Source organism: Pinus tabuliformis, chromosome Q (genome assembly GCF_031772625.1).
Source record: "Pinus tabuliformis cultivar Carrire ecotype Pingquan chromosome Q, CPIR1, whole genome shotgun sequence".
Classification (NCBI taxonomy): Eukaryota; Viridiplantae; Streptophyta; class Pinopsida; order Pinales; family Pinaceae; genus Pinus; species Pinus tabuliformis.
The window spans coordinates 878933102-878959260 of record NC_142296.1 but is presented as its reverse complement, the minus strand read 5'-3'; the positions used below and the strand labels follow the sequence as shown (position 1 = coordinate 878959260).

General features: G+C 40.0%; 2 protein-coding genes across 3 annotated transcripts in view; both read right to left on the bottom strand.

The window, feature by feature from the left end:
* Nucleotides 1-26159, bottom strand: part of LOC149222303 (putative histone-arginine methyltransferase CARM1) — a 381165-nt gene that overhangs the window by 310400 nt on the left and 44606 nt on the right. The window lies entirely within an intron of this gene.
* LOC149222304 (uncharacterized) lies at nt 3831-20538 on the bottom strand. Its single transcript, XM_089383671.1, has 3 exons — nt 20433-20538; nt 4457-4598; nt 3831-4335 (listed from the first exon to the last, which is right to left on the bottom strand). The coding sequence occupies exons 1-3, from the start codon at nt 20536-20538 to the stop codon at nt 4122-4124; spliced, it is 462 nt and encodes a 153-aa protein (XP_089239797.1). The 3' UTR covers nt 3831-4121.

Genomic DNA, 26159 nt, shown 5'->3' with positions numbered 1-26159 from the left:
ATTGTGGATTGACGAACCTACTGGTTTGGGAAGGGTCACTCAAGTGCTTGTGAGGGTTGTTGACCACCAAGAGTTTCCTTGGGGCAGAAACTTTGGTGCTTGACTTATTGACGAACCACCTGGAGAGGTGATCTCTTACCCATTAGTAGCTTATCCACTGATGAACCTTCCCTTGATGCGGATTGTTTTCTCCTAAAAGTGAGCAGAGACTCTGTGTTGTGGTATCCTGGCATGGATGTTATTTATGTCTGAAAAGACTAAATGAAAACGTGTGCAGTGGATGGATGAAGGCAACGTGGCCGTATGGCATCTTGTTTCAATTGTTCTGTTGATTGAAATTCCTCTTGAGAAACACTCCACCTCAAGCACTGGAATCTGGCTCGAGGATGATAGTTGCAAGTAATAGTGGTTGTAGCTTGTCTATGGTTGGGTAGAGAGTTAGAGTCCCACTCTTAGTCGGCAAATTGTTGTGTTGCATAAGTGTTTAATTGTGCTCCTTCTTTAGATATTCTATACATATGCTTTTCATAAGTTGAATGTGGTGTTTGTGATATGGAATTGGGACTCCACTCATGAAAGAGGAATGCCAATGATCCATGTAATGATTTTCAAGGAAGAATTGTTTTCTTGTGATTAATTATGGATTGTATTGTAACCTTAATAATTGGTTAAATGCATAGGTGAAATCTCTTGTTAAAAAGACTTGTGTTTATTCTGAGATTGGAAATTTAGTCCAGTAGCACATATGCAGCCCTTCTATATGAAGAAATATGTGACTATATGCATTGGGTTGTATTTTGGTCGTTTAAGCTCAAAAGAGATAATGTAGTGCATGTGTGTGTGTGTGTATACATATCTATGATCACGCGTCTACAAAGGCCTATAGCCATGGCCATGTGTCGTTAAAGCTCGGGAGGGATAGGCCAGAAAAGTCTGTGTATACCCTTGTAACGTCATTGACTATGTATCGGAGACTTGGGCGAAGGCCTTGTATATTTAATAAGTGGTCGCTAAGCGCAGGGCTAGAATTCTTTTAAGCCCAAAGCATAGGATGTTGAGAGGAAATGGTGTAACCCTCTTCAATCCTGTGACCAAGCGTAGTGACCAAACACTTGAGCCAAGGAGATCTGGACAGTCGGACAAACGTTCCTGATCATTGGATGAACCCCGATGCAATATCCCCAGAAGATCCAAAGGGAGCACCAAGAGGAACTCCTAAGGTCGAATCTTTGGGATGAGGTGGCAATGAGGTCGTTGTCAATGCTCAATGGGACCCATAGTTACCGGACAAGTCACAAGGAGGGTGTGATGTAGAAGGACAGCATCTCGGCGTTAGGGACCAGTGACGTCACCCTAGACCCCAGAGATTTTGAATGAAGGGCATAGTAAAATGCCTGAGATACAAGTCCTGAGGTGACGTGACCTCCATGGGCCCAATTAGTGTGATGGGTGTGTAAGTTAGAGGGGGAGGGTCGTGTCGTATGGTCCACGTAATCTCGGTGGTTCAAGCGCGGGGTACCCCGGACCTTCCGAAAGATCACTGAGGGAAATCCTCGAGATTTTATTCCGGAGTGAGGTGGCACTGTGGGCTCGGCTCTAATGGAGTGGGCGCCACGAGTTTTTATTTATGCTCGTGTATGCATTGGGTCCCGTAAGGCTGGGGCTAGTAGGGGGCATGTTACAGTGTTGAAGCAACTAATATAAACATAGTGCAGAAAGCAAAAATGAAAATCTAATCTAAACCATGTGGAAACAATATCCAAAACTTCATATTTGGAGATCACTTTGACAAAGAGATGTACAATATAGGTGACTTTGGAATTTGGAAAAAGGAAGTAGGCAATGAGCAAGGTGTCACATTGTCAGTTGGATCTAGATATGTCTCTACTAGCTTACGAGGTGAAATGGAGAAAGCTCAAGATAGATGATTGCATAGAAGCACTCAAGGAAGAGTTGGGTGACATGTTGCATTCTTGTCTAGAGAAGGCGCGTCGTTGGAGTCAGGCTAATCTCCATTGACAGATGTTACTAGGTCAGGTCTACTCAAGTTATTGAGGTCTCTATGAATTGTGGGTGGTCTGTCAAGACCACACCAATATATAGTTGAGGCCCAGTTATCCATTTGTCTCTTGGTGCCTTCAGCAAAAAGAGCATCAGAAAAAAGGAAGCGATATGCTAAGTGGAGGATGGCCTCAGAGGAGATTATATGGAATTATAATACAGATAGAAGGTCTCTTGGATGTAAAGGGCCAAACATTGTGATCCAGGAATTTGAAGAAACTGGATAGAGTGTGAAACTCTATGAATAAGTAATGGAAACTCCCTCGAATCTTGTAGTAAATGGGGCAACAAAAGATGAAGTGTTCCTCAATCTCAACCTCATGAAGGTGACAGAACTAGCATATCTTTTCTAATCATTCAACCTCTACTCGAAGCCTATGAGAGCCTACTCTAAACTAGCCAATGGGATTGTGAAACGTTTGCATCTAGTGGTAAAGAATGTACTACGATTGAACAATGAACCCATCTCCCAGCTCCAAAAAGTGCTCAAATAAAAGGCCATATTTGTGTGTACCCCACCTAGAGGGTTAACACAAGTGGTCTTAGATCAACTACTTATATATGTTATCTTTAATGATCTACTTCAACTCTTGTCTAAGAGGAAGAAGGTGGCCTAGAGCATTCAAGGAGCATCTGAAAGGATGGGGTCGATCAATCTGAAAGCCTCTGGACTCCATGAGAACAGAGACAGCCATAAACCATCATTGAGCCCACCTCGAAGGACTAGAAGAGGTAATGATCTATGAGAGCAAAAGGCCAAGTACAGGTACCTGTCTCACCCTATCATCGACTTGACGAAGCTCCAAACCTGATGCAAAAAAGAAACCAAATGGAACATTGTCACAAATTGAATGGGTTGTGTGCTAGACTTTTCCAAGATGATTTCCTGACAGACTGTCAGTTTACATCTAATGATGCGATAGAGGATAAGGGTATGGACCCACTCAATTGAAGCCCAATCAAACTCTAGCAAACAAGGCCCTCAAATCTCTAATCCATGGAGTACAATAGGACGAATAAGAGAGCCTGTGAGATACAACTTGGACGAGATGTCCTAGAAATGGTGAGGAAACACTCTCTAGAAAGGTCAGTAACCAGTAACCCTTCCTTAACGAGGCTGGAAGTCTTGTCACATACTGTAGCAAGGCCCTAAGAATAGCACTCCTAAATATATGTAGGTGTTGGCAATCTCAATTTCCTCCCCTCTGAAGAAGAAATGAAGGTCCACACGCGTCTTCTTCCTCACACTGAAGACTATAACCTTGGTTTACCTAGGTTAATCGTTAGTTGTCAAAGATAACAAATGAGAGCAAGTGCATCCAATTGTCTCTTCAAAACCTTTGGAAATGAGGCTAAGAGGACCACATCATCAGCGAAAAGCAAGATAATATCAAAACATGGTGAAGGAGATAATTTTCACCAGTGTTGAAAATATCGTTATCGGGAAAATATCGACGAGGGTCCAGAAAATATCTTATCGGCAATATCGGCGAAAATATCGACAAAATATCAACAAATATCGGCAAGCATAAAAATGCATAATATATTCATTTTTTCTCAGATTTTTAAACATATAAAGCAATAACAACATGAAATAAACACATTGGCACATAAATATGAAGAAAGCACTGATATATATGATGTCAAATAGAAATGATACATCAAAGGCGATACCAAATCCTCTTGATCCCTGATAATTGTACATTCAAGGACTCAAATGTGGAGAACCAATACAAAATAACATCACATATATAAAAGTATCTCATCATCATGAGTTATATGTAGCATAACAAATAAAACTAGCAGCTATCTATCCGAAATCACTGCCCTCTCCCCCTTTTACGGGAAAACATGATGGGTTGTTTGTCAGGTCTGCCCCTAGTAGAAGAAGGCCCTGACCCTGCCTCTGCACCTAATGTCAAATAATGAGTGCTAGGTATGGGGCTATGCTCTCCTATATCTATAGCAGATGGTGTTGATGTTGATGCTCCCGCAATGTCCTCCTCCTCCTCCTCCTCCTCCTCTGAGTGTTGTTGCTCCTCTGAGTCCTCCTCCTCTTGCTACCCCTGTTCTAATGGATCATCTGCCACTGGCTCTAACCATGAAGGTGACTCCTCCAAGATGGGCTCCTCAAACTCCACCCTCCACTGAGACAATACATCAATATTGTCTAAGGAAATGGCATCTGGATCCATTGGTGATTCTATTTGCCTCACTCGAAGTCGAATGTTGTAATGCACATACACCAAATCGTTGAGGCGTGCGAACTCCAACCTGTAAGAGTGTCAAAAAGAGTAATGAGTCTTGACTCTTGACTCTTGACAGTTGAAGGTCATAAATTAAAAATTACAATAAGTGTAATCGCTCAACTGAAGGCTAGAGCTCAAAGTTATACCTGTTGCGCTTTTTTGCGTTTATTTTCTCAAATACACTCCAATTGTGCTCACACCCTGAAGAGCTACATGTTTGACTCAAAATTCGTATGGCCAATTTCTGCAAATTTGATGCTCTTGCACCATAGCTTCGCCACCAAATATCTACAACAAAATAATGAAATAAAAAATTCAAAAACTTAAAACATAATTAAACTTTAAGTATGGGGGATTTACGCAGTGCATTATATTAGATATCATTTTTGGGATTCAACTGCGTTAAGTAAGTCATTCAAACGTATGACCATTTCCATGAGAGGTAGTCATAACTGACTAATTTCTCATGATTTTTGAATAGTTCACTTAGCACTCATTGCATCGGGTGATGCTCACAGGGGTGAAGAAGTGGGATTGAAACTAGTGAAATGTGGAGAACGAATCACATAGCATCAATCATCACTTCCGGGGCTTGCACCCGGTAACCAGGACTTCCCAGGAGGTCACCCATCCCAGAACTCCTCTGGCTCAAGCGCGCTTAACTGTGGAATTTTTCCCCACAATCAAGCCCACTTAGCTTGCTACCCCATTTGCAAAACCTTAGCAAGTATTGTGCCTCATGAACCATTCAAGTAGAGATCCCTTGACTCTTTTTGAATTTTAAGTATGGGGGATTTACGCAGTGCATTATATTAGATATCATTTTTGGGATTCAACTGCGTTAAGTAAGTCATTCAAACGTATGACCATTTCCATGAGAGGTAGTCGTAACTGACTAATTTCTCATGATTTTTGAATAGTTCACTTAGCACTCATTGCATCGGGTGATGCTCACAGGGGTGAAGAAGTGGGATTGAAACTAGTGAAATGTGGAGAACGAATCACATAGCATCAATCATCACTTCCGGGGCTTGCACCCGGTAACCAGGACTTCCCAGGAGGTCACCCATCCCAGAACTCCTCTGGCTCAAGCGCGCTTAACTGTGGAGTTTTTCCCCACAATCAAGCCCACTTAGCTTGCTACCCCATTTGCAAAACCTTAGCAAGTATTGTGCCTCATGAACCATTCAAGTAGAGATCCCTTGACTCTTTTTGAATTTTAAGTATGGGGGATTTACGCAGTGCATTATATTAGATATCATTTTTGGGATTCAACTGCGTTAAGTAAGTCATTCAAACGTATGACCATTTCCATGAGAGGTAGTCGTAACTGACTAATTTCTCATGATTTTTGAATAGTTCACTTAGCACTCATTGCATCGGGTGATGCTCACAGGGGTGAAGAAGTGGGATTGAAACTAGTGAAATGTGGAGAACGAATCATCTAGTGTGTGATCTCTGCGTAAATCCCCCATACTTAAAATTCAAAAAGAGTCAAGGGATCTCTACTTGAATGGTTCATGAGGCACAATACTTGCTAAGGTTTTGCAAATGGGGTAGCAAGCTAAGTGGGCTTGATTGTGGGGAAAAACTCCACAGTTAAGCGCGCTTGAGCCAGAGGAGTTCTGGGATGGGTGACCTCCTGGGAAGTCCTGGTTACCGGGTGCAAGCCCCGGAAGTGATGATTGATGCTATGTGATTCGTTCTCCACATTTCACTAGTTTCAATCCCACTTCTTCACCCCTGTGAGCATCACCCGATGCAATGAGTGCTAAGTGAACTATTCAAAAATCATGAGAAATTAGTCAGTTACGACTACCTCTCATGGAAATGGTCATACGTTTGAATGACTTACTTAACGCAGTTGAAGCCCAAAAATGATATCTAATATAATGCACTGCGTAAATCCCCCATACTTAAAATTCAAAAAGAGTCAAGGGATCTCTACTTGAATGGTTCATGAGGCACAATACTTGCTAAGGTTTTGCAAATGGGGTAGCAAGCTAAGTGGGCTTGATTGTGGGGAAAAACTCCACAGTTAAGCGCGCTTGAGCCAGAGGAGTTCTGGGATGGGTGACCTCCTGGGAAGTCCTGGTTACCGGGTGCAAGCCCCGGAAGTGATGATTGATGCTATGTGATTCGTTCTCCACATTTCACTAGTTTCAATCCCACTTCTTCACCCCTGTGAGCATCACCCGATGCAATGAGTGCTAAGTGAACTATTCAAAAATCATGAGAAATTAGTCAGTTACGACTACCTCTCATGGAAATGGTCATATGTTTGAATGACTTACTTAACGCAGTTGAATCCCAAAAATGATATCTAATATAATTAAACTTTCAAATAAAAGTTACATAATTGAATTTAAAAAAAATAGAATTATAAGTAAGGAAATTCTAAATTGAAAATTCTAATTTGAGTGATGACTTGTCACTTACGTGGCATGAAGAGGGTCCTTTCCCTAATAGCATCATCAAAGCCAAATAAGCCAACACAATCCCGATAAGACTGTATCTCGTGATTGATTTTGCTACGAAGCTCAGGATCAGGTACCATCCTCTGAATATAGGAATGGAGCCCTTCCATCACCTCGCCATCAAAATCAAAGCCGCATTTGTATGAAAATGCGGGGTTGAGGAAAAGTGCTGCTACATGAATGGGTCGATGAAGCATCCCTGTCCACTGACTATCAATCACATTCCATAACATCATCTACCTATCAAGGCCAACAGAACCCTTGTCTACATAATAAGAACAAATGGCCTCCTTGGCCCTATCCATGCCCTCATACAAATAAGCCATTGCAGGCTTCTCCCCATCCACCAATCTGAGAACCTTTACTATAGGTTCACTAACTACGCATGCTTCTTCTACTCCACGCCAAAACGTCTCAGAGTACACCATTTTTGCAATGGCTTTCCCGTCCTGTCTCCTGTTGTATCTACAATTACGCCAATCATCAGACACAAACATTTGCTTCAACTCGAACTGACATCGAAGCAAAGACTGAAGAGTAATAAAGTTTGTGGCAAAACGTGTGATCGTAGGACACCGCAACTCCTTGTTTCTAGTGAATGAGGCTAAGAACAAAAGCATGGATATAAATAAACTTGGGTATGCTCCTAGCCATATCAACCGCCTCCTTGATGAAGGAGAGTTTCCCCGTATCCTCAAGCAACAAATCGAGACAATGTGCTGCACACGGAGTCCAAAACAATGTGGGATGCCTCTCTATAAGCATCTTGTCGGCAGACACATAATTAGCTGCATTGTCTGTTATGATTTGCACCACATTCTGCACACCAATCTCCCGAATGAACCCATCTAACAACTCACATATCGTTGCTGCATCTTTGATATGTTCTGATGCATCCAACGATTTAATAAACATGGTACCTTTAGGACAATGTACCAAGAAATTTAGAAGGGTCCTACCCTTCCTATCTGTCCAACCATCAAACATCACTGTGCATCCAGTAACTTCCCATGTCTTTTTCAACTCCGCCAATCTAGAGTTGATGTCCTGCTTTTCTGCTTGAAGAATTGGCCCCCGCAACTCCTCATATGTGGCACTTTTGTACCCTGGGCCCACAACAACAATAGCATCACACATTGGCTGCCAAAATGGATTGGTTTTGGTGATGCTGAGAAGTAAGTCGCTCCAGAAAATACACCTCCCCATGACTCTATTTCCTTCTTGCTTCTCCTTTTTTTTAACAAGCGATTTTATGCCAGGTTGTGCTCCAGGTCCTGTTCGTGGAACAAAAAATGATGACCTCGCACTAGCAATAGCAGGGGATGATGTGTCAGTTGTGAAGCCCCTCCCACCACCCTCAACATCAAAATCAAGAGAAGATATCCCGAAAGATCTACTTGCAAGTTCAGCTTTGTTTCTTTCTGCCTCTTCCTTCTTTTTGTCTTTTTCATCAATTGCCTCGAGAACTTTTTGTATAAGCTCCGGACTAGAAACTGTACAAATCCCAACATCATGTCCAGTGAGTCTAGCAAGATGGTATTTTAGTCGTGTAACCCCACCTGTCATCCTGGTCCCACACAATTTGCATGTAAGAAATGCACGATTTGTCCCACCATCAGGGTTCCCGTACTCCCAAAATGGGTCCAAGGCTTTTGGAATATTTGTATTTTGTAGTGGGCTAACTCAAACCTAGGGCACCAAAAAAAAAAATGGAATTAGTAACTAAATAAGTAATAACCACATCATTTTACAAAACAGTTTTTTTGCTACATTATTTGCAATTTTGCAATGTGAATTGAAAATTGAAAATTCATAAATTCATTTGAAATTTCATAAATTCATACATAGAATTTACTTTTAGAAATAGCAAACGGTAAACTTACCTCACTGTTCACATTGCAGTGATTGCACAATAAGAAACTAATTTCTAAGGTGAAGAAATTTTATAGAGATGAACCCCTAATATATAATAAAATTAATAAATAGCCTCTGCAACTATGAACTCAAAAAAAATGGAGTTTGCTCTCCAAATATGGAGAAAACTTGAAAACTTAAAAACTTAAAACCCTTGCATTTGCTCATGGGCATGAAAATATTTTCAAATGGAAAAAAAAATCAAGCAAAATGATTGTAGGCAAATAGGCAAGCAAGAACAATCCTAAAATTAACAAAAAATTCATTAAAATAGGGGTTTATTTGAACATACCTGTTAATGGAAGAAATGAAATTGTCTCACTGTTCTTGAAGCTTAGATTAATGAAACCTTCGTTGTTGGTGGCGATAATAGCTATGGAACGCTCAAACCCTCCTTGGCAACAAGCACATAGCTCTCCCCTTCCTTCTCCAGCAATCAGAAATGAAAATGATTCATAAAAAACCAAAATCCGAATTTTATAACCCGCGCGGATATTTTCTACTGTCTCCTGGCGATAAATTAGATCATCACGCGATATTTTGCCAAAATATCACCGATATTTCGGCGATATTATCAACACTGATTGTCACTATTCTGGACATGGTCACAGAGAAAAGTCTCCAACTCATGAATATAGATCGCAAATAATGTGGAGGATAGGAAGCACCCCTATTTAACCCCCATGGTAATCCGATAAAGTATGATGCTCCTTGAGATGTGTGCAAATGACTAGCAATTCACTCATATAGGTGCATAATGGTTGTCAATAGGGTTTCAAATATGCCAATGTCTCTAAGCCTCTAAAATAGGAGTTTCTGTGGATAGGCGCAACCATATTTAACCCCAATGGTACTCATCATAAAATCAAAGATATCAAGTTATGCGAAGACAACCAATGACTAACTCATACAGGTGCATGATGGCAATCAATAGGGTCTGAGATATGTCAAAGTCGCTAAGCCTTTGAAACATGACTTCTAGTGGAATAGGATCAAAAGCTTTTCAAAAGACCACAAAGCAATAGTATACTTTTGAAAAACGATGCCTTACCTCCTCAATGATGACCCAAAGGGTGAAGACGTTAGCAATGGCCTGTTAAGGGGTCGAAATCATGCCTGCCCCCTAGCTATGAGCTTTCATTGCTCAAGCTCACTAGAGAGCTTCATATGGAAAAACATCGCATAGAGCTTCAAGAACATGTGACCTACCATGATCATTCTATAACTATTGGGATCTCATCCAGGGCCCACTTTGTGTCAGGTGAATGATATGATGTATGTCGATGGAAAACATAAAAGTGTGCTAAAAAGATATCAATGTCTTCCCCGTTAAAATATAGTGGTTTGGGGTGGGCCCAGATGTGGTGGAAACTGAAGAGGGGGGAATCAGCCTCAAGGGAGAAGGAAAGGAGAGTGTTATCAACTAAGGTGATGGGGCTTAAGGAGAAGTTGTGCACCTAAGGGACTAGATCAAGGCTAGTCATGACAATTGTGAGAATTCCAAGCCCCAAGTGACTAATGTCCTTACGATCTCAATCAAACAAGTAGATTGTTGAAATTAAATTTCAAACTATAACATCAATTGCACAAGCTAGATATTAAACTATGTAAGCACGAAAAAATAGTTTCACATACAATGGTAATTGCTCCTTGAAATCATCTTTTCATTCCTTTGGAATAATTTACAAGGAAACCTCCACACGCTGCCCAAAACAACAGCATTGCACAAATACCAAAAACAACCTAAATCGAGCTTATACAACCTACTGAAAAAACCATAAACAATAGAAAACTAATGTACAACCTGCAAGACAACCTTGTACAAACTATTTGTACTATTGTATGCACATATATGTATCATTGCACAAATCCATGTGGCATTGTATGTACAGATGTATGAATATGTATGGCTATATGAGACTTTGTGCTGCTAGAAACATCTCTTTTCTCACTACGTAATCTCTCTCCCTCTCTATCATTCAACTTGCGCAACTATTCAAGTGTATTTTTAAAGCCTCTACCTCACCTTGTCTTTATACTTTTAGTAGAGAATCTAGTTTTAGGATTACTGCTAGTCTATGTCATACATGAGATACAATTTAGACTCAACTACTAAATAAGAATTTCACTTCTTTCCTTTTTACCAAAGTGAATTAAAAAATAGAATATTTTTTCCAAAAATAGAATTATTTGTCGAAAATACTTTTTGAAAATAACTCTAACTATTTCTCGCATGTTCACATTCAACACGTGTGGATGTTCTTGTATGAGTTATAACTCTCAACAATAATCCACTACACTAGCTCCCCCACCAAGTGTGAAGCATATGAAGTGGCTAGAGCCTAGGAAACAAAGGGAAATCTTTCAGGATGAGCAACTCTTGGGATTCACCCAACTATAAAAGGTGTCTGCATTAAGTTGTAATGGGCCCCAAAGCATTATCTCATAATCAATGACATCCCACTGCCTCTAGATCTACCTACTAAATACAAAAACCATTCTCAAACCTATTGTGGAGACGGACCTAGAGAGCTCTAGCGCATGTGTTGGAAGTCAACCAGAAAGATGACCTCCCTAATCATTGAGTGATAAATAATGCCAAAATATAAGTATGTGTAGGGGTCCCAATTGTAATCATTATGAATAACAAACAGTGATGAAACTAAGAGGGAGGTTACAAACAACAATCTAGATGTCTTTGAACCATTGTTTTACGAAACGGCCGGGTTGACTCCGAAACGGCCGTTTCGATCCGGGTTGAACAAAAAAATTTCAAAACGGCCCATTGACCCGGCTCGGTGACCGGGTCAGCTATGACCCGGCCGAGTCAGCCAATGACTCGGCCGGGTCATAGCTGACCCGGTCAACCCGGCCGGGTCACGTCAAAAAACGGCCGTACCGATTGGAACCGGCTGGGCAGCGATTTCACTTAAAAAAAATTATTTTTTTGCTGATTTGGAGCTGATTTAGTTAGGGTTTGTGGACATGAAAAGGTTTATGTGATTAGTTAAATGCATTTGGGGTCCATTTCCCCCTCCCAAACTCTATTTAAGACAGCCAAATGCTCTCATTTCACTCACAGCAGTCTTATGCATTTGAGTGAGAGTCTTCTTTGAGAGTTAGTGAGCAGTTCTTGAGCTTGTTTTGGAGCAGCAGTGAGGAGTCTTGGAGGAGCATTGTAGCTGGAGTGAGGAGCTTCTTGGGCAGCCATTTGGAGCAGCATTGAGGAGCTGATTTTTGGAGCAAGTTTGAGGAGGCAGTTTGTGCCTGGAGGTATTTTTTTCCACCTCTATAAATCTGTTTTTACTTATTAAATTTTAGGTGCATATAAAGATAGCTTAGAGAGTGTTTTTAGTCAAATAAATGAACATTGAATCAATTTTTATTTTTTTTTTTCATTTTCAGATTGTTTTCCTAGTCAAAAAAATGGCACCTAGAGCAAAAGATGCTGCTTGGGCATATGTTGAAATGGTTGATGATGAGATGTGTTGCAAGTTTTGCCATAGGAAAATTAAGTCAGGTCCTGGGGGGATTCATAGGCTGAAACAACACTTGGCAGGGATTAAAGGCAATATTACTGCATGTAAATCCCCCGAAATTGGGGAGATTAGAAAGACTTTGTTGGAAAGCTTTGAAAAATTTCAAGAAGAAAAGACTAGGCAAAAAGAGATACAGGCTGAAATTGGGAGGAAGAGGGAGATACAAAAAATGATGGCTGCCAACCCCCACTATGAGTTTGAGGGTTCTTCCTCTATCCCTCACACTGATGCATCAAACCCTTTCCGTTATGTTCCTCCCTCTTTTGCTTCTGTTCAAGATAAGGGAAAGGGTAGAATGAAGGGTGATGGGACTATCAAAAGTTTTTTCACTCACTCAGGCTCCTCTCCATCAGATGCACATGGTCCTGAAGTTAGTAAAGGTCTTTCTCAGCCCACTTTAGATGACCATTGGAAGAAAGAATTGAGGGAGACTGCTTGTGACTACATAGCTAGATGGTGGTATGATGCTGATATCCCCTTTAATGCTGCTCGTTCACCATATTATGAGCCTATGTTTGAGGCCATACATGCTGCTGGAAAAGGCTTCAAAGGCCCTACTATGCAAGAGCTAAGGGGGTTTCGTTTGCAGAAAGAAATTACATCAATTAATGAGTATTTGCAAGATTTCAAGGAATCATGGGCAAGAACAGGGTGTACCATCATGTCAGATGGATGGACTGATCAAAGAAACCGTACCATCATAAACTTTCTTGTCTTCTGCCCACAGGGAACCATGTTTTTAAAATCAGTTGATGCATCTGATAAGGTAAAAGATGGCCACTTGTTGTTTCAGCTATTGGATGAGGTTATTCAGGGTGTGGGGGTGGCTAATGTTGTTCAAATCATCACAGACAATGCCTCTAACTATGTTCTTGCTGGTAGACTGTTAGAGGAAAAACACAAGACCATCTTTTGGACCCCATGCGCTGCACATTGCATAGACCTCATGCTTGAGGATATTGGGAAATTAGATTGGGTCAGAAACACTGTAGATAATGCCAAAAGCATAACAAAATTTATCTACAATCATACACTGGTTTTGAGTATCATGAGGAAACACACTGGAGGCAAGGATATTATTAGGCCTGCCATCACTAGATTTGCTACACATTTTTTGACATTGCAATCTATGCTTTCCCAACATAGAAACTTGCAAAAGATGTTTTCCAGTGATGATTGGAATAATAGCAGTTGGTCTAACAAACCAGAAGGCAGAGAATTGAGAAGGAAAGTCCATGATGAAACTTTTTGGAGAAAGGCAACAGAGATTGTGAAGGTTGCTGAGCCACTAGTTAAGGTGTTGCGGTTGGTGGATGGGGAAAGGTTGGCTATGGGCTTCATTTATGAGGCTATGGATCAAGCAAAGGAGCAAATAAAGGCAGCATACAAGGATAGAGTGGCAAAGTATGGGCCCATTTGGGCAATCATTGATGAAAGATGGAACAATCAACTCCATCGCCCTATACATGCAGCTGGGTATTTTTTGAACCCACGGTATCATTATAAAGCTAAGGAGTCAGGAGCTTTGAGGGGGGAGGTCAGAGATGGACTGGTTGATTGCATTGAGCGCATGGTCCCATCGGAGTCTGATCAGCTACTGATACATCAGCAGGTCACATCCTTCACCAATGCAACAGGTACCTTTGGGAAGAACCTAGCAAAGATTGCAAGAGAAGCAGATGAGCCAGGTAAACAAAAATTTCAATTTTCAATTTCTCAATTTCAAGTTAGATATAATTTGTAATTTTGTTGAGCTTCAGCCTTCATCTAACTCATAATTCATTACACTCCTATGTTTTTTGCAGCACAATGGTGGGATGCCTTTGGTGGCCAGTGCCCTGAATTGCAAAGGTTTGCAATTCGTATTTTGAGTCAAACTTGCAGTGCATCTGGGTGTGAGCGCAATTGGTCTGTCTTTGAGAGGATTCACACAAAGAAGAGAAACCGTTTGGAGCAAAAACGGTTGAATGATCTAGTTTTTGTCCAATACAACCTTCGGCTCAGACGGAACCAATTGCTGAACAAAAGACCTGATTCAGATCCCATTGTGTTGGAAGACATTGATCCAACATCAGATTGGGTAGTGGAGAGTCGTCTACCAGAGTTTGATCCTGATGAGGATCTTGATGAAATTGATGTTGGAGATCCACTGCAGCGTGTTCAGTTGAATGCAGATCCCAATCCACCAGCCTCAGTCTCACAGCCAGCTAGTAGGACTCCAGTTGTAGGTGCTTCGCCTTCCTCTGCTCAGCCACGACAGAAGCGCAGCCGCATTTGTACTCTATCTCAGCTTGCATCTGCTTCACAGCCTAGTGGTACTGGTACTGGCACCACTTCTACAGTTGCAGTTGGAGACGATGATGATGAGGAGGAGCCATGGGGCTCCTTGTCTGGCTCTGATGATGATGATCCAGAGATTGGTCGAGATGATCTTGGCTCCTCTGGCAGTAGCCAGTAGCTACTAGCCTCCTTGGTTATTTGTATTTTGTTTTGACTCTTGAGTCTTTGATCATGTATGACACAGACAGACTACAGTTGACTATGTATTTACTATTGCCATTGGGTACACCGTACCATTTTGATATAATGGATTGGTTCATGAGCCTACTTTGATCATATGTTGTCTTCCATGTATATTATAATGTTGTGTGTTTGGAAACTTGAATGAAAATCTTTAAAATTATGTTTAAAATATTTAAAATTATGTTTTTTTATAAAAAAAATAAATATTTAATGTATTTTTTACAACGACCGAGTCATTGAAATCGAGCCGGCCGAGTCATTGCCGTTTCCGTTTCCGTTTCCGAGTCGATCCTCGGCCGAGTCCGAATCCGAGTCCGTTTTGTAAAACATTGCTCTGAACATAGGGGGTATGCCTCTAACCTGAATCCACATGAATATGGCAAACTCATATGAGGCTACCATACAAACTTTGTTTCGAAGGGAGTCCCTAGTTAATCAAGCTCCTCCACCTAAACCTCTAACACCACCAAAGCACTTCGTCTCTATATACAAGCAAGGCCAGACAAGGCTCACATGGATCTCAATGACAAAGAGGATATCCAACAACCTAAGAGCATCATACATGAAGCCCAACAATGGCAAAAGAGATCCATTGTCATTCCAACAACTAATAGATATGCCTACTCTCTGTTGCCTCTATTGTTGGTCTACTAGTCCTATCATTTGGAAGCTCCAGATCGAAGTTGTCATCCGGGTAGGAAGAAGTCTCAAATGACAGCTCCAAGGTTCCTTGCTTCAAAAGGAACCAAAAGCATGCTCCCATAATGATCTCGATAGAAATCATGCTCCCAACTTAGGCAAATGTGCTCCCATGAGAGATTTCCAATCTTGGGAGCTTTCCCCAAATAAGAAAAATACACAATGCTTTTCTTTTTCATCTTTTTTATTAATTGAGGCCTACGTGAAGCTCCCAATTCCATATGTAAGAGTGTTTAGGGCTTCTAAAATCCCTAATCCCTCTTTTTTTCATTCCAAATGTCACTAATTCATTTAACTCATTATTGGGCATTTAAGAACTGCATGTGTCAAGGAGGAAACAACAATAGATAGTATAATGGTTTTGTTTTTCTTTCTTTACTTCCTTCTATCTTGTTTATAGTATTTAACTACTAGATGGTCACTGTTATCTGCTTCAACTTCATTTCCTAGTCTACTTCAAGCAATCTAAGTGAAACTTCGTAACTTCTAAATAGTAGATCGTTTGTTACAAAAGTTTTGAGACTTGTACTAAATGGTTGATGCTCTTAACCACCATGAATCCCATTTCCAATTTCTTAGTAATGCAGTGTTATCTACTAGTAATGCTTAAATCTATTTTTTCTGCAAATATTTTGGCATGTGTACTTTTTTGTCTGCATATGTATCTGTTATAATATAAGATATGTATATTAATATATACTAAATGGTTATTGCTCTTAACCACCATGAATCCCATTTCTAATTTCTTAGTAATGTAGTATTATCTACTAGTAACACTCAAATCTATTTTTTGCTTCAACTAATCTAGCATTTGTACCTTTTTCTTTGAATATATATGCATTATAATATATGTATATTAATATATATACAAAAGATTGTCAAGAAAATTGCAATCCTGGATTTTTAGGGTGAAGGGCCACTTCCACTCCCACGCCCACCTACCGCTTTGCTCCACCTTTGTCCAAACTATTATGGGATTATAAGGAATATTTATTTTTAGGATCTATACAATAATAACATCCTCTTTAGTAAAACTTGGAATTAGTACACCAAGCAAAATGGGGTGGGTATTATAAATATAATTTATATAAAAATAATATAAAGATAAATAAATAAATAATAATCGTAATAGTAGATTAGTTAATGAAGAGACATGTCCCTAAAGACATGACTGTTCATGAAAGGGCACCTGCCTAGGTATATAAGCGGGCCCTCATTTGTAACAATTGCATCATCTCATATCTTCTATACTTTCTTATATAAATATATTTGTCCTATCATGGATATTTATATATTTCAAATCTTCTAAGTGTTCTATTGCATTTATGTACTTTGTTCATAACATTTGGTAACAGAGTTGTTCGACCCTCTGGCCACTCAACCACTACAGAGAGTCAGTCTCATCCAACCTTGGCCATCAACTCTTTGTCAACTTGTTTCCGTCACAATTGAAGCATTTCGCTACAGATAGTTTGGAGCTTCTCCATTTTGCAAGTTTCATTGTCAGGCCTTTGGCCATATAATTAAAAAAAATGGTGTTCATTTAAAAAAAAAGATAAAAGAAAGGACAATATATAATATTTAAACAGAAGGGTTAAAAAAATATTATATATATATATATATAATTAAAAAAGAACTAAAAAAATAAAAAATAATATAGGAAACAAATATTTAAAAAAAAATATAAAAACAAAAGTTATATTAAAAATAACTTACTAAAAAAATAAATAAATAAAACTGAAAGCACGACCACAACAAAGTCGTCGCTTCTATAAGCCGTCACTACCACGTTTGCACAGTCCCAGCTGCCCCGACCAGCAACTTTCTCCACCTACATTAATTACTTCACCACTCGTCCACTAATCCATTCATTCCATAGCGTTGAAGAAGAGGAGTGGAGGCTAAAATCACGTAGTCTCTGGCTGAACGTTAGTGACAAAAATACAACATTCTTTCATAATACTACAAGAATGAGGAGAATAAACAATCAAATCGACAGCATAAAAGACAATGAAGGCAAAGAAATCAGAGGTCAAGAGGAGATAAAGAAAGAAGCACACAGCGATTTAAAAAAAAAAAGTATCAGCTACAGCAGCAAATCTCGATTATGAAGCTTTTATACAACACATTCCAAAAAAAAATCAATGAAGAACAAACAAAAAACTCACCAAAGAAATCGAAGAAAAGGAGATTTATTCAGCTGTGTGGGATCTCCATCCGGACAAGGCTCCAGGTCCAGATGGATTTACCATCGCTTTCTATCGAAATAACTGGAATATAATTAAAAAAGATCTGATCAGAATGATAAGAAATGCATTTAGGAAGAATAAGGTAGGAGGATTTACAAATTCTTCCTATCTAGCACGAGTACCAAAAGAGGCAAGGGCATCAACATTCAACAAATTCAGGCCTATCTCTTTGTGCAATTCTTCCTATAAAATCATCACAAAGATAATAGCAAACAGAATAAAATCTATCCTCCCAGATATAATCTCAGAAAATCAAGGAGGATTTGTTCCCAGCAGGCAAATTCTTGATAACATTATGATAGTACAAGAAGCATTGCACACTAGCTTACTGAAGAAGGAACAAGGCATGATATTAAAGCTAGATATGGAAAATGCATTTGACAGGGTTAACCTCACCTTCCTCTTTGATGTTCTTAAGAAATTTGGATTCTCTACAGGGATAATTGACATAATCAAAGCTTGTACAGTAGGTCCATGGATCGCTCCTCTAATCAATGGAAGACCAAGTGAGTTTTTTCAAAGCTCAAGGGGTCTTAGACAAGGTTGTCCTCTCTCACCCTTTCTATATATTATCATGGCTGATTCTTTGAGTAGAAATCTTGAGAAATGCAGGCAAGATCAATTAATAATTGATCTCACAATTTCCCCATAAGTAAAAAGCATCAACCATTCATTATTTGCAGATGACACTCTAGCGATGGGAGGTGCCTCCTACATTGTAGCAATAAGGATTAAAAAAGTGCTCAAGAGATTTTTGGAAGCCTCAGGAGGTCTTCTAAATAACCAAAAATGCAAAATTTATGGGTGGAATTCCGCATCTTGCTCTCTACAAAAAATATCTCAAATTCTGGGCATTCCCTTTCAAGAAAGATGGAGTCATTTCCACTACCTTGGCCTTCCAATATCTAAAGAAAACTTTAAGGCAGAACTTTGGAATAAATATATAGAGAAAATGAAACAAAAATGTTCAAAAATGAGGCATGAACTAGCTCAATTTAGCAGGAAGAGTGATACTAATCAAGTCCATGCTTACAGCTGTACCAATATATCAATTTGCAGCTATCTTAGCACCAGCGAGTATTCATAAGCAAATAGAGTTAGTAATAAGGGGATTCCTTTGCCAAGGAGGAAAAGTTGACACAAAAAAGTTCAGTCTAGTCAAATGGGACCAAGTAACACAGCCTTGTGAGAAAGGAGGATTGGCAATAAAACTCCCAAGCCTCCTGAACCGGGCACTTGGAGCTAAAATAACTTGGAGGTTCATCACAGGATAGGAAAGCTGGTGGAAGAAAGTGTTGGAAGCCAAATATATGAATCATGATAGCACAATCCTTCTAGAAGAAGGCTTCCCAATAAGGCCATGCTCTCAAGTATGGAGCCTAATCAAAAAAGCTCTTCCCCTCATCAAGGAAAACTCCTCTAAGATCCCCGGGAATGGCAAGAGCATCAAAATTTGGAATGATAGCATTATGGGAACCCTCCCCTAGCCAACCAAGCAAACCTTCAAAATTTAAGAGGGTGGATGAAAGTAAATGGAATCAGCGAATTAAAAGATATCTATCAATGGCTTGATGGGGATTGGGTAGACTGTAGGATCAATAATCTTCCCCAAAACCTTAAAACCCAGTGGAATTCCTTATTAACTCTACTCAAGGGAGTTACTCCTATAAACCATGATATCAAAGATTCTTTTAAATGGGATCCGAATGGTGGAGATTACACAGTAAAGTCTAGTTACATTACAATAAAATCTCAGCAATACAAGAATGTGACTATTGGAGGAATGTGTGGAAAACCGGAAGTCTACCAAAAGTTAGAATATTCATATGGACCCTCCTTAAAGGTAAAATTTTAACAGCTAGCAATCTAAAAAAAGGATTTGCAGGCCCATCTAGATGCCCAATGTGTCTCTCAAGTGAGGAAAGCATTCAGCATCTTTTTTTAGATTATGCCTTTGCACAAGAATGTTGGAACCTTCTAGCAAGTCATTTGGAGGTCAATATGCAGCTATCACAGCCTTTCAATGAATTTTTATCTTCGTGGAACATGAATTATCCAGTCTTTAAAAAAAAGGGAACAATAAAAAGGTATTGGAACAACCTTCCCTCCTTCTTGTGCTAGCAACTATGGCTGGCTAGAAATCAACAAATTTTCAAAGGTCGATCTCCAAGTATAAGCAATGTATTAGCAAGGGCATGGAGTTTGACAATAGAATTCGTATCATCAAAAGGAGTAAAATCTACTCAACAAGACAAGCGAGATTGGATTGATTTTGCTCTGAGCAGGCACAATAGGCCATCCATCATCAAAACGATTCATAACAAACAGAATTGGAAGATCAGATTAAAAAATGAGGAATTCATCTAGCGGATGAAAAATATAAATAGACCATGTCTTCTATTTGATGGGGCATCCAAGGCAAACCCCGGCAAAGCCGGAGCTGAAGGCTTCCTATTTGACCCAGGTGGAACCAATCCAACTACATATGAATGGGGTCTAGGGGAAATGTCAAATAATAGAGCAGAAGCTTGTGGACCGCTATTAGGAACAGTGATATTAAGACAAAGAAACATGAAGAAACCAGTAATCTTGGGTGACTCGGCCATCATTATCCAAGCAATGGTTGAGATAAGTACTCCTACGAACAAGGCTCCGTGTCAATCATTAAAAGGATAAGGAAAAATTTGGCGAATATGGGAAAGGTATCATTTGAACATATACTGAGAGAACACAATGGAATAGCAGACAAACAAGCCAATCTTGTAGTATCTCGTTCTCTCGAAGGGTCACGAATATCGAATGAGATTGCACCAAATATCAATTCCATAAGTGCCCCTGCAGTCAAATGGAGCCAATGTCTCGTCGGCCTTAGGAGTGGTGGTTGACAAAAATCTCATCTATTCAATATTCGCCGAATGCATATCTCAGGAAAATCTTCATCGACATCCATCTCCATCTCTGTCATATTTCGCTTCTCAAGCAACATGTGGATGCTCATGACTCCCGTGAACCTTCAAAGGACACCTTCTTGATCCTCTCAGTCGCTCCTCTATTTACTCGACCTCTCTCATTGCTTATTCTCACCACTGGATGGAGTATCCTCCTCTCTCGCAACGCACTGTTCTCTCCTCATCATGTTATATGGTCTCTGCTTCTTCTTATTGTTTTAAGTCCTTTCTTCTCTCTATGTTTCTGCCTTCCGAGCTACTTTCTGCTCAGATCCAGGTTCTTACTACTACAACGCGAGCCTTTTCTTCTAAGTCATCTCTGTTTTGGGATTTACAAGAACCATTTGAACCTCTCATTATCAGTCAAAAGCCTTCTGCACGTTTTTGTGCTCTCTGCACTTTCTTATTATCCCCACAGACCCTTTGATATCTTCCCTCTCTCATAGTGCCTTTCTTAAAAATAGGGGTCATCTTATTTGTTGTAACTTAACTTTTTCCTCCTTACTATTGTTTGTCATTATAATCCTTGTTGCTCACCATTTCCAATTGTTGTTGCTTGTTCTCGTATTTTTTCTTTGGAGTGCCTTTCTTATAGGGGTCATCTTGTTTGTTGTAACTTAACTTCTTCATCCTTACTGTTCATTATAATCCTTGTTGTTGCTCGGCATTTCCAATTGTTGTTGCTTGTTCTCGTATTTTTTCTCTGGAGTGCTTGCACAGCTCCTAGTTCAGTCATGGAAATGAACCTATTGGACAGAGCTTCACAGAATGACAAATGTGTTGTATGTAGGGCTAATAAATTTATGATTGATCAACTCAGAGAGACAACCAAGGATTACAGGATCCAATCAAAGTTCGAGAACTCTTTTCTCAAAAAGCAATTGAATGATCAAAACACAAAAATGGCTGCCCTCAAAGATAAATGTAAGCACATGGAGGAATATGTCAACTACCTCAAGGGATTAATCTTCAACTAGACAGGAGAAAACTCCAATTATCAAAGTTGTCGGATTCGCTCTCAGCAGGAGCCTTCAGTTAACAAGTATTAAAACATTCAAGAACAAGCTTTCCTTTTGCTCTATGTCATAGTTTCCAAAAGTTATATATGCATTGTAAATGTAAATATATGTTATTTCAGTTTGTCCAGATATATAAGAAAAATGTATTAGGATGTCCAAGAAACAATGGAGGTGAGGCATGGAATTCAGGTATTGTGCTCCCTTTCCTTTCTCTTGTTGAATGCCTACCTCCAAAGTTTTTTTGTAGTGGGAGCTAGCTCCTTCTTGTTCTTCTTTTTGGAATAGAAATATCAGTAACCGATTTTGTTAAAAAAAAAAATCACCTTAATAAATTATAAATTAAAAATTAAAGATATTATCATTATTCAAGGGGAAGTCAACAAAATACTTAATAGTGTTGAGAAAAGGAAACATATATGTTTAAATTATTGAAATCATATATAAGGGGTTATCCAACAAACAAACAAAGAATTATTGAAAAGTTGATAGTGGATATGTTAAATTTGGACAACTAGGTCCAAACTCCATGTTCTGATGCTCAGATTAAGAGGCTAATATTTTTGTTGGATTCCTCTTTCTGAGAGGTGTAAAATCCATATAAAAATAGTCTTAATCCGATGAGCAGAACTTATATTTTGAATTTATTATTCTTAATAAATTATATGTGCAAAGGTCAGCCAGTTTTGTAATGTAGGCTCACATGCCCAACAGATGTGTCACACGCCCTCATTGATGGATATATATATACAAGAAAAGTTGGAGAGAATTAGATCACAAAAACAACTCACATCTTCCTCTCTCATCCTAAAAAGTACGAGCTACCTGGAGGACGAATTTCAGCCACACGTGGGAAGGACGAAGAGGATTTTTCTGCTGCTAGGGTTTCTGCTGCTAGGGTTTCGCAGAAGTTTGACCAGCGTTGACTTTGGTCAACGCTTGGTCCAAACAAGCTGAAAACTTGTGGGAGGTTCGATTTTTGAAGGCCATACTACCTGGCACAAAAATCGAGGTCAAAGGGTTGACCGTTTTGCTGCTGCGTTGACTTTTAGCTTGCTGCCCCTGCGTTGACTTTTCAGGACAGCGTTGACTTTTGTAGAACTGACTTGGGTTGACTCATCTACTGGTTGGAGGGTTGTTGTGACACATGCTGGGCTGGCTGACCAAAGGAGACTTTGCTGGTTGAAGCATCCTGTTGACCGCCGAAACAAACACATACATTTTTCTTGTTTCTGATTTGTCTTCTGTAAGATCTGCTTATATGTTCTATCTGCATTTTGCTTATCTACTTGTATGATTGCTGTGAGAAAAGTGAAATTGCTCTTAGCATAGAACATCTACAAAACTTTACATGGTATCAGAGCTGAGGTGAAGACAAACTCTATCTATAGCAATCATCATCGAAGGAAATGGATTCCTCTAAGCTTGAATTCAGGGAGAATGACAAGCTGACTGGAAGTGATGACTTCCATGCCTGGAAGATGTTATTAGATCTCAAATTAGAAGATCATGATCTCCTAGATCATATGACAGGGAAGATTCAAGAACCTCCATCAAATGCCTCTGCTGCTGTTAAACACAAGTATAAGAAGGGAGAAATCAGAGCAAAACTACTGATCAGGGAATCCATAAATAAGAGTCTGGTTGCCTACATATCTGAACTAGGCACATCCAAGGAGATGTATGACAAACTGATACTTATGTTCCGAGTAAACAATGTGAACCAAGTGCTATTCCTCAAGAACAAGTTGAAGAATATGAAGAAGGGCCAAGACAAGTCTATTCAAACTTTCTTTATGAAGTTGACCGAAACCAGGAACAATCTGCTAGCTATTGGGGAGACAATAGCTGATCGTGAGATGGTTCTCACCGCACTTGGAGGACTTCCATATGAATGGCAAGTATTCACAACTACCATTCTCAACAATAATACCATCCCTAACTTTGATGAGCTTCTGTCTAGATGTATGCAAGAAGAAACAAGGATGAAGGAATTTGATAATGAAAAAAATGTTGCCTATGTTGCTCATTCCCGAAAGAAGAACTCTGGTGGTTCCAAGGACAAAGGAAGGACTAAGACTCAAAAGAAGAAGGGTAAATGTTTCACCTGCCATAGGACTGGACACTATGCTAGAGAATGCCCCTTCCAGAAGAATTCTCCCGATAGTGACGACAACAACAACAACCGAAGGAATGGGAATCAAAGAAATGACAAATCCAAAGGAAAGAGGAAGGCTCACTTTGAAGGAAACCATCCACCTTCTAAAAGGACCAGAAATACCAGGTATGAGGAGTCTAATGTTGTTGATAAAAGAAATGAGTATATTCTAATATCTGCTCTCTCAGCTGCATCTCCGCCCGACACTATGGATGTCTGGCTAATCGATAGTGGTGCCTCAAGACACATCACCGGATTCAAGGAAGCACTTTCTGACATGGTTGAAAGGGATACTAATCTAGAAATTAGCCTTGGGGATAATGCCACTTATCCTGTGAAAGGGACCAGGACTGTGACCCTCCACTTGTCTCAAGGACAAGTCCTCCATCTACAAGATGTACTCTATGTACCCAAATTGAAGAAGAACCTTGTGTCTGTATCTGCCATGGAAGACAAAGGATTCAATGTAACTTTCTCTGATGGAAAGGTACTCATGTGGAAGAAGAGCTTCAAGGAAGCTATCTCAATTGGTTTTAGAGTTGGTACACTCTACCAGGTTGGAGGGAGTCCGTTGGGAGCTATGACTTGTGATACTATCCGTCAAACCGAACTATGGCACCGAAGATTTGGACACCTTCATTACAAGGCTCTTCCCGAAGCAAGGAAGGTGGTGACAGGGATGCTTGATTTTGGAAATAATCATAAAGGTGTATGTAAGGGCTGTGCTGAAGGAAAACATACAAGGGGACCTTTCCCCTCAAGTGTCACAAAGACATCTGAGATATTGCAACTGGTCCATTCTGATCTTTCCGGTATGTTTCCTGTAACATCCCTGGGGGGATGTTCTTACTATATGACATTTACTGATGACTTCTCTCGCAAAACCTGGATATACTTCTTGAAGAAGAAGGATGAGGCTTTCATGTGGTTCCGTACCTTCAAAGCCTTGGTGGAAAATATGACCGGAAAGAAGATCAAGATTTTGAGGACTGACAATGGCACTGAATATGAGTCAAATGAGTTCAAAGACTTTTGCAGAGAAGCTGGCATTAAGAGGGAGACTACCACTGCATATACTCCTGAGCAGAATGGTGTTGCTGAACGCAAGAATAGGACTATTGTGGAAGCTGCCCGTGCCATGCTATGTGACCAGGGTCTTCCAAAGTTTCTGTGGGGAGAAGCTGCAAATACTGCTGTGTACATTCAAAACCGATGCCCTCATTCCGCTTTGGACTCCAAAACTCCCGAAGAGGTTTTCTCTGGTAAGAAACCTGATGTCTCACATTTTAGAATTTTTGGATGTCCTGTCTATTTTCATGTGCCGAAAGAAAAGAGAAGTAAGCTGGACGCTACTGGGAAGAAAGGAATGTTTGTGGGTTACAGTGAGACTTCTAAGGCATATAGAGTCTATGTACCTGGTCAAAGGGAAGTAGAGATAATCCATGATGTCACCTTTGACGAAGATGCTTCCCTGAAGAAAGTAGTAGATCTTCCTAGATCTGAAGAAAACCATGAAGAAAGACCTGGAAATCTGGAAGAACCCCAGGATGAGACTATGCCTGATGTTGAAGAGCCAATGGACCCTATTGATCCTTCCCCTTCTCTAGGAAAGAGGCCATCATGGCTCAGGGACACCCTCGAAGATGCTGAGGGTCATGCTGCCCCAAGGGGAACATTCCGAGAAAGCAAGAAGCCGCGTAGATACCAAGGGTATCTAGCTGCCATGAGTACTATTATACAATCTGAACCTGGATCTTTTGAAGAAGCCATCAAGCATCAAGTCTGGAAGGATGCTATGCATGAAGAATATGAGGCTATTATGAAGAATGATGTCTGGGATGTGGTCCCGAGACCGAAGGACAAATCTGTTGTCACCGCTAAATGGCTCTACAAGATTAAACATGGATCTGATGGGAGTGCTGAAAAGTTTAAGGCAAGATTTGTTGCCTGTGCTTTCTCTCAAAAGGAAGGAATTGACTATGACGATATATTTGCACCTGTGGCTCGATATACCACCATCCGATCCATCATAGCCCTTGCTGCTACGCAAGGATGGAGTCTTCATCAGATGGATGTCAAGACTGCTTTTCTGCATGGTGCAATAAAGGAAGAGGTGTATGTAGAACAACCTCTGGGATTTGAAGTTCAAGATCGAGACACTTATGTCTGCAGGTTGAAGAAAGCCCTCTATGGGTTAAAGCAAGCACCCAGAGCTTGGTATGAGAGGATGGATAGTTACTTGATGAAGCTGGGCTTCACTCGAAGCAATGCTGACCCAAACCTTTACTTTAAGGTTGAGGAAGGAAAGCCTCTCATTCTAGTGCTG

Coding starts and splice junctions, on each gene's coding strand:
- LOC149222304 (XM_089383671.1), bottom strand. CDS start 20,538: ATGGAATTGATATTTGGTGCAATCTCATTCGATATTCGTGACCCTTCG. Junction 4,599..20,432: donor TATTCCATTGTGTTCTCTCA/GTATATGTTCAA, acceptor ATTTTGTTGTAG/ATATTTGGTGGCGAAGCTAT. Junction 4,336..4,456: donor AACGCAAAAAAGCGCAACAG/GTATAACTTTGA, acceptor ACACTCTTACAG/GTTGGAGTTCGCACGCCTCA.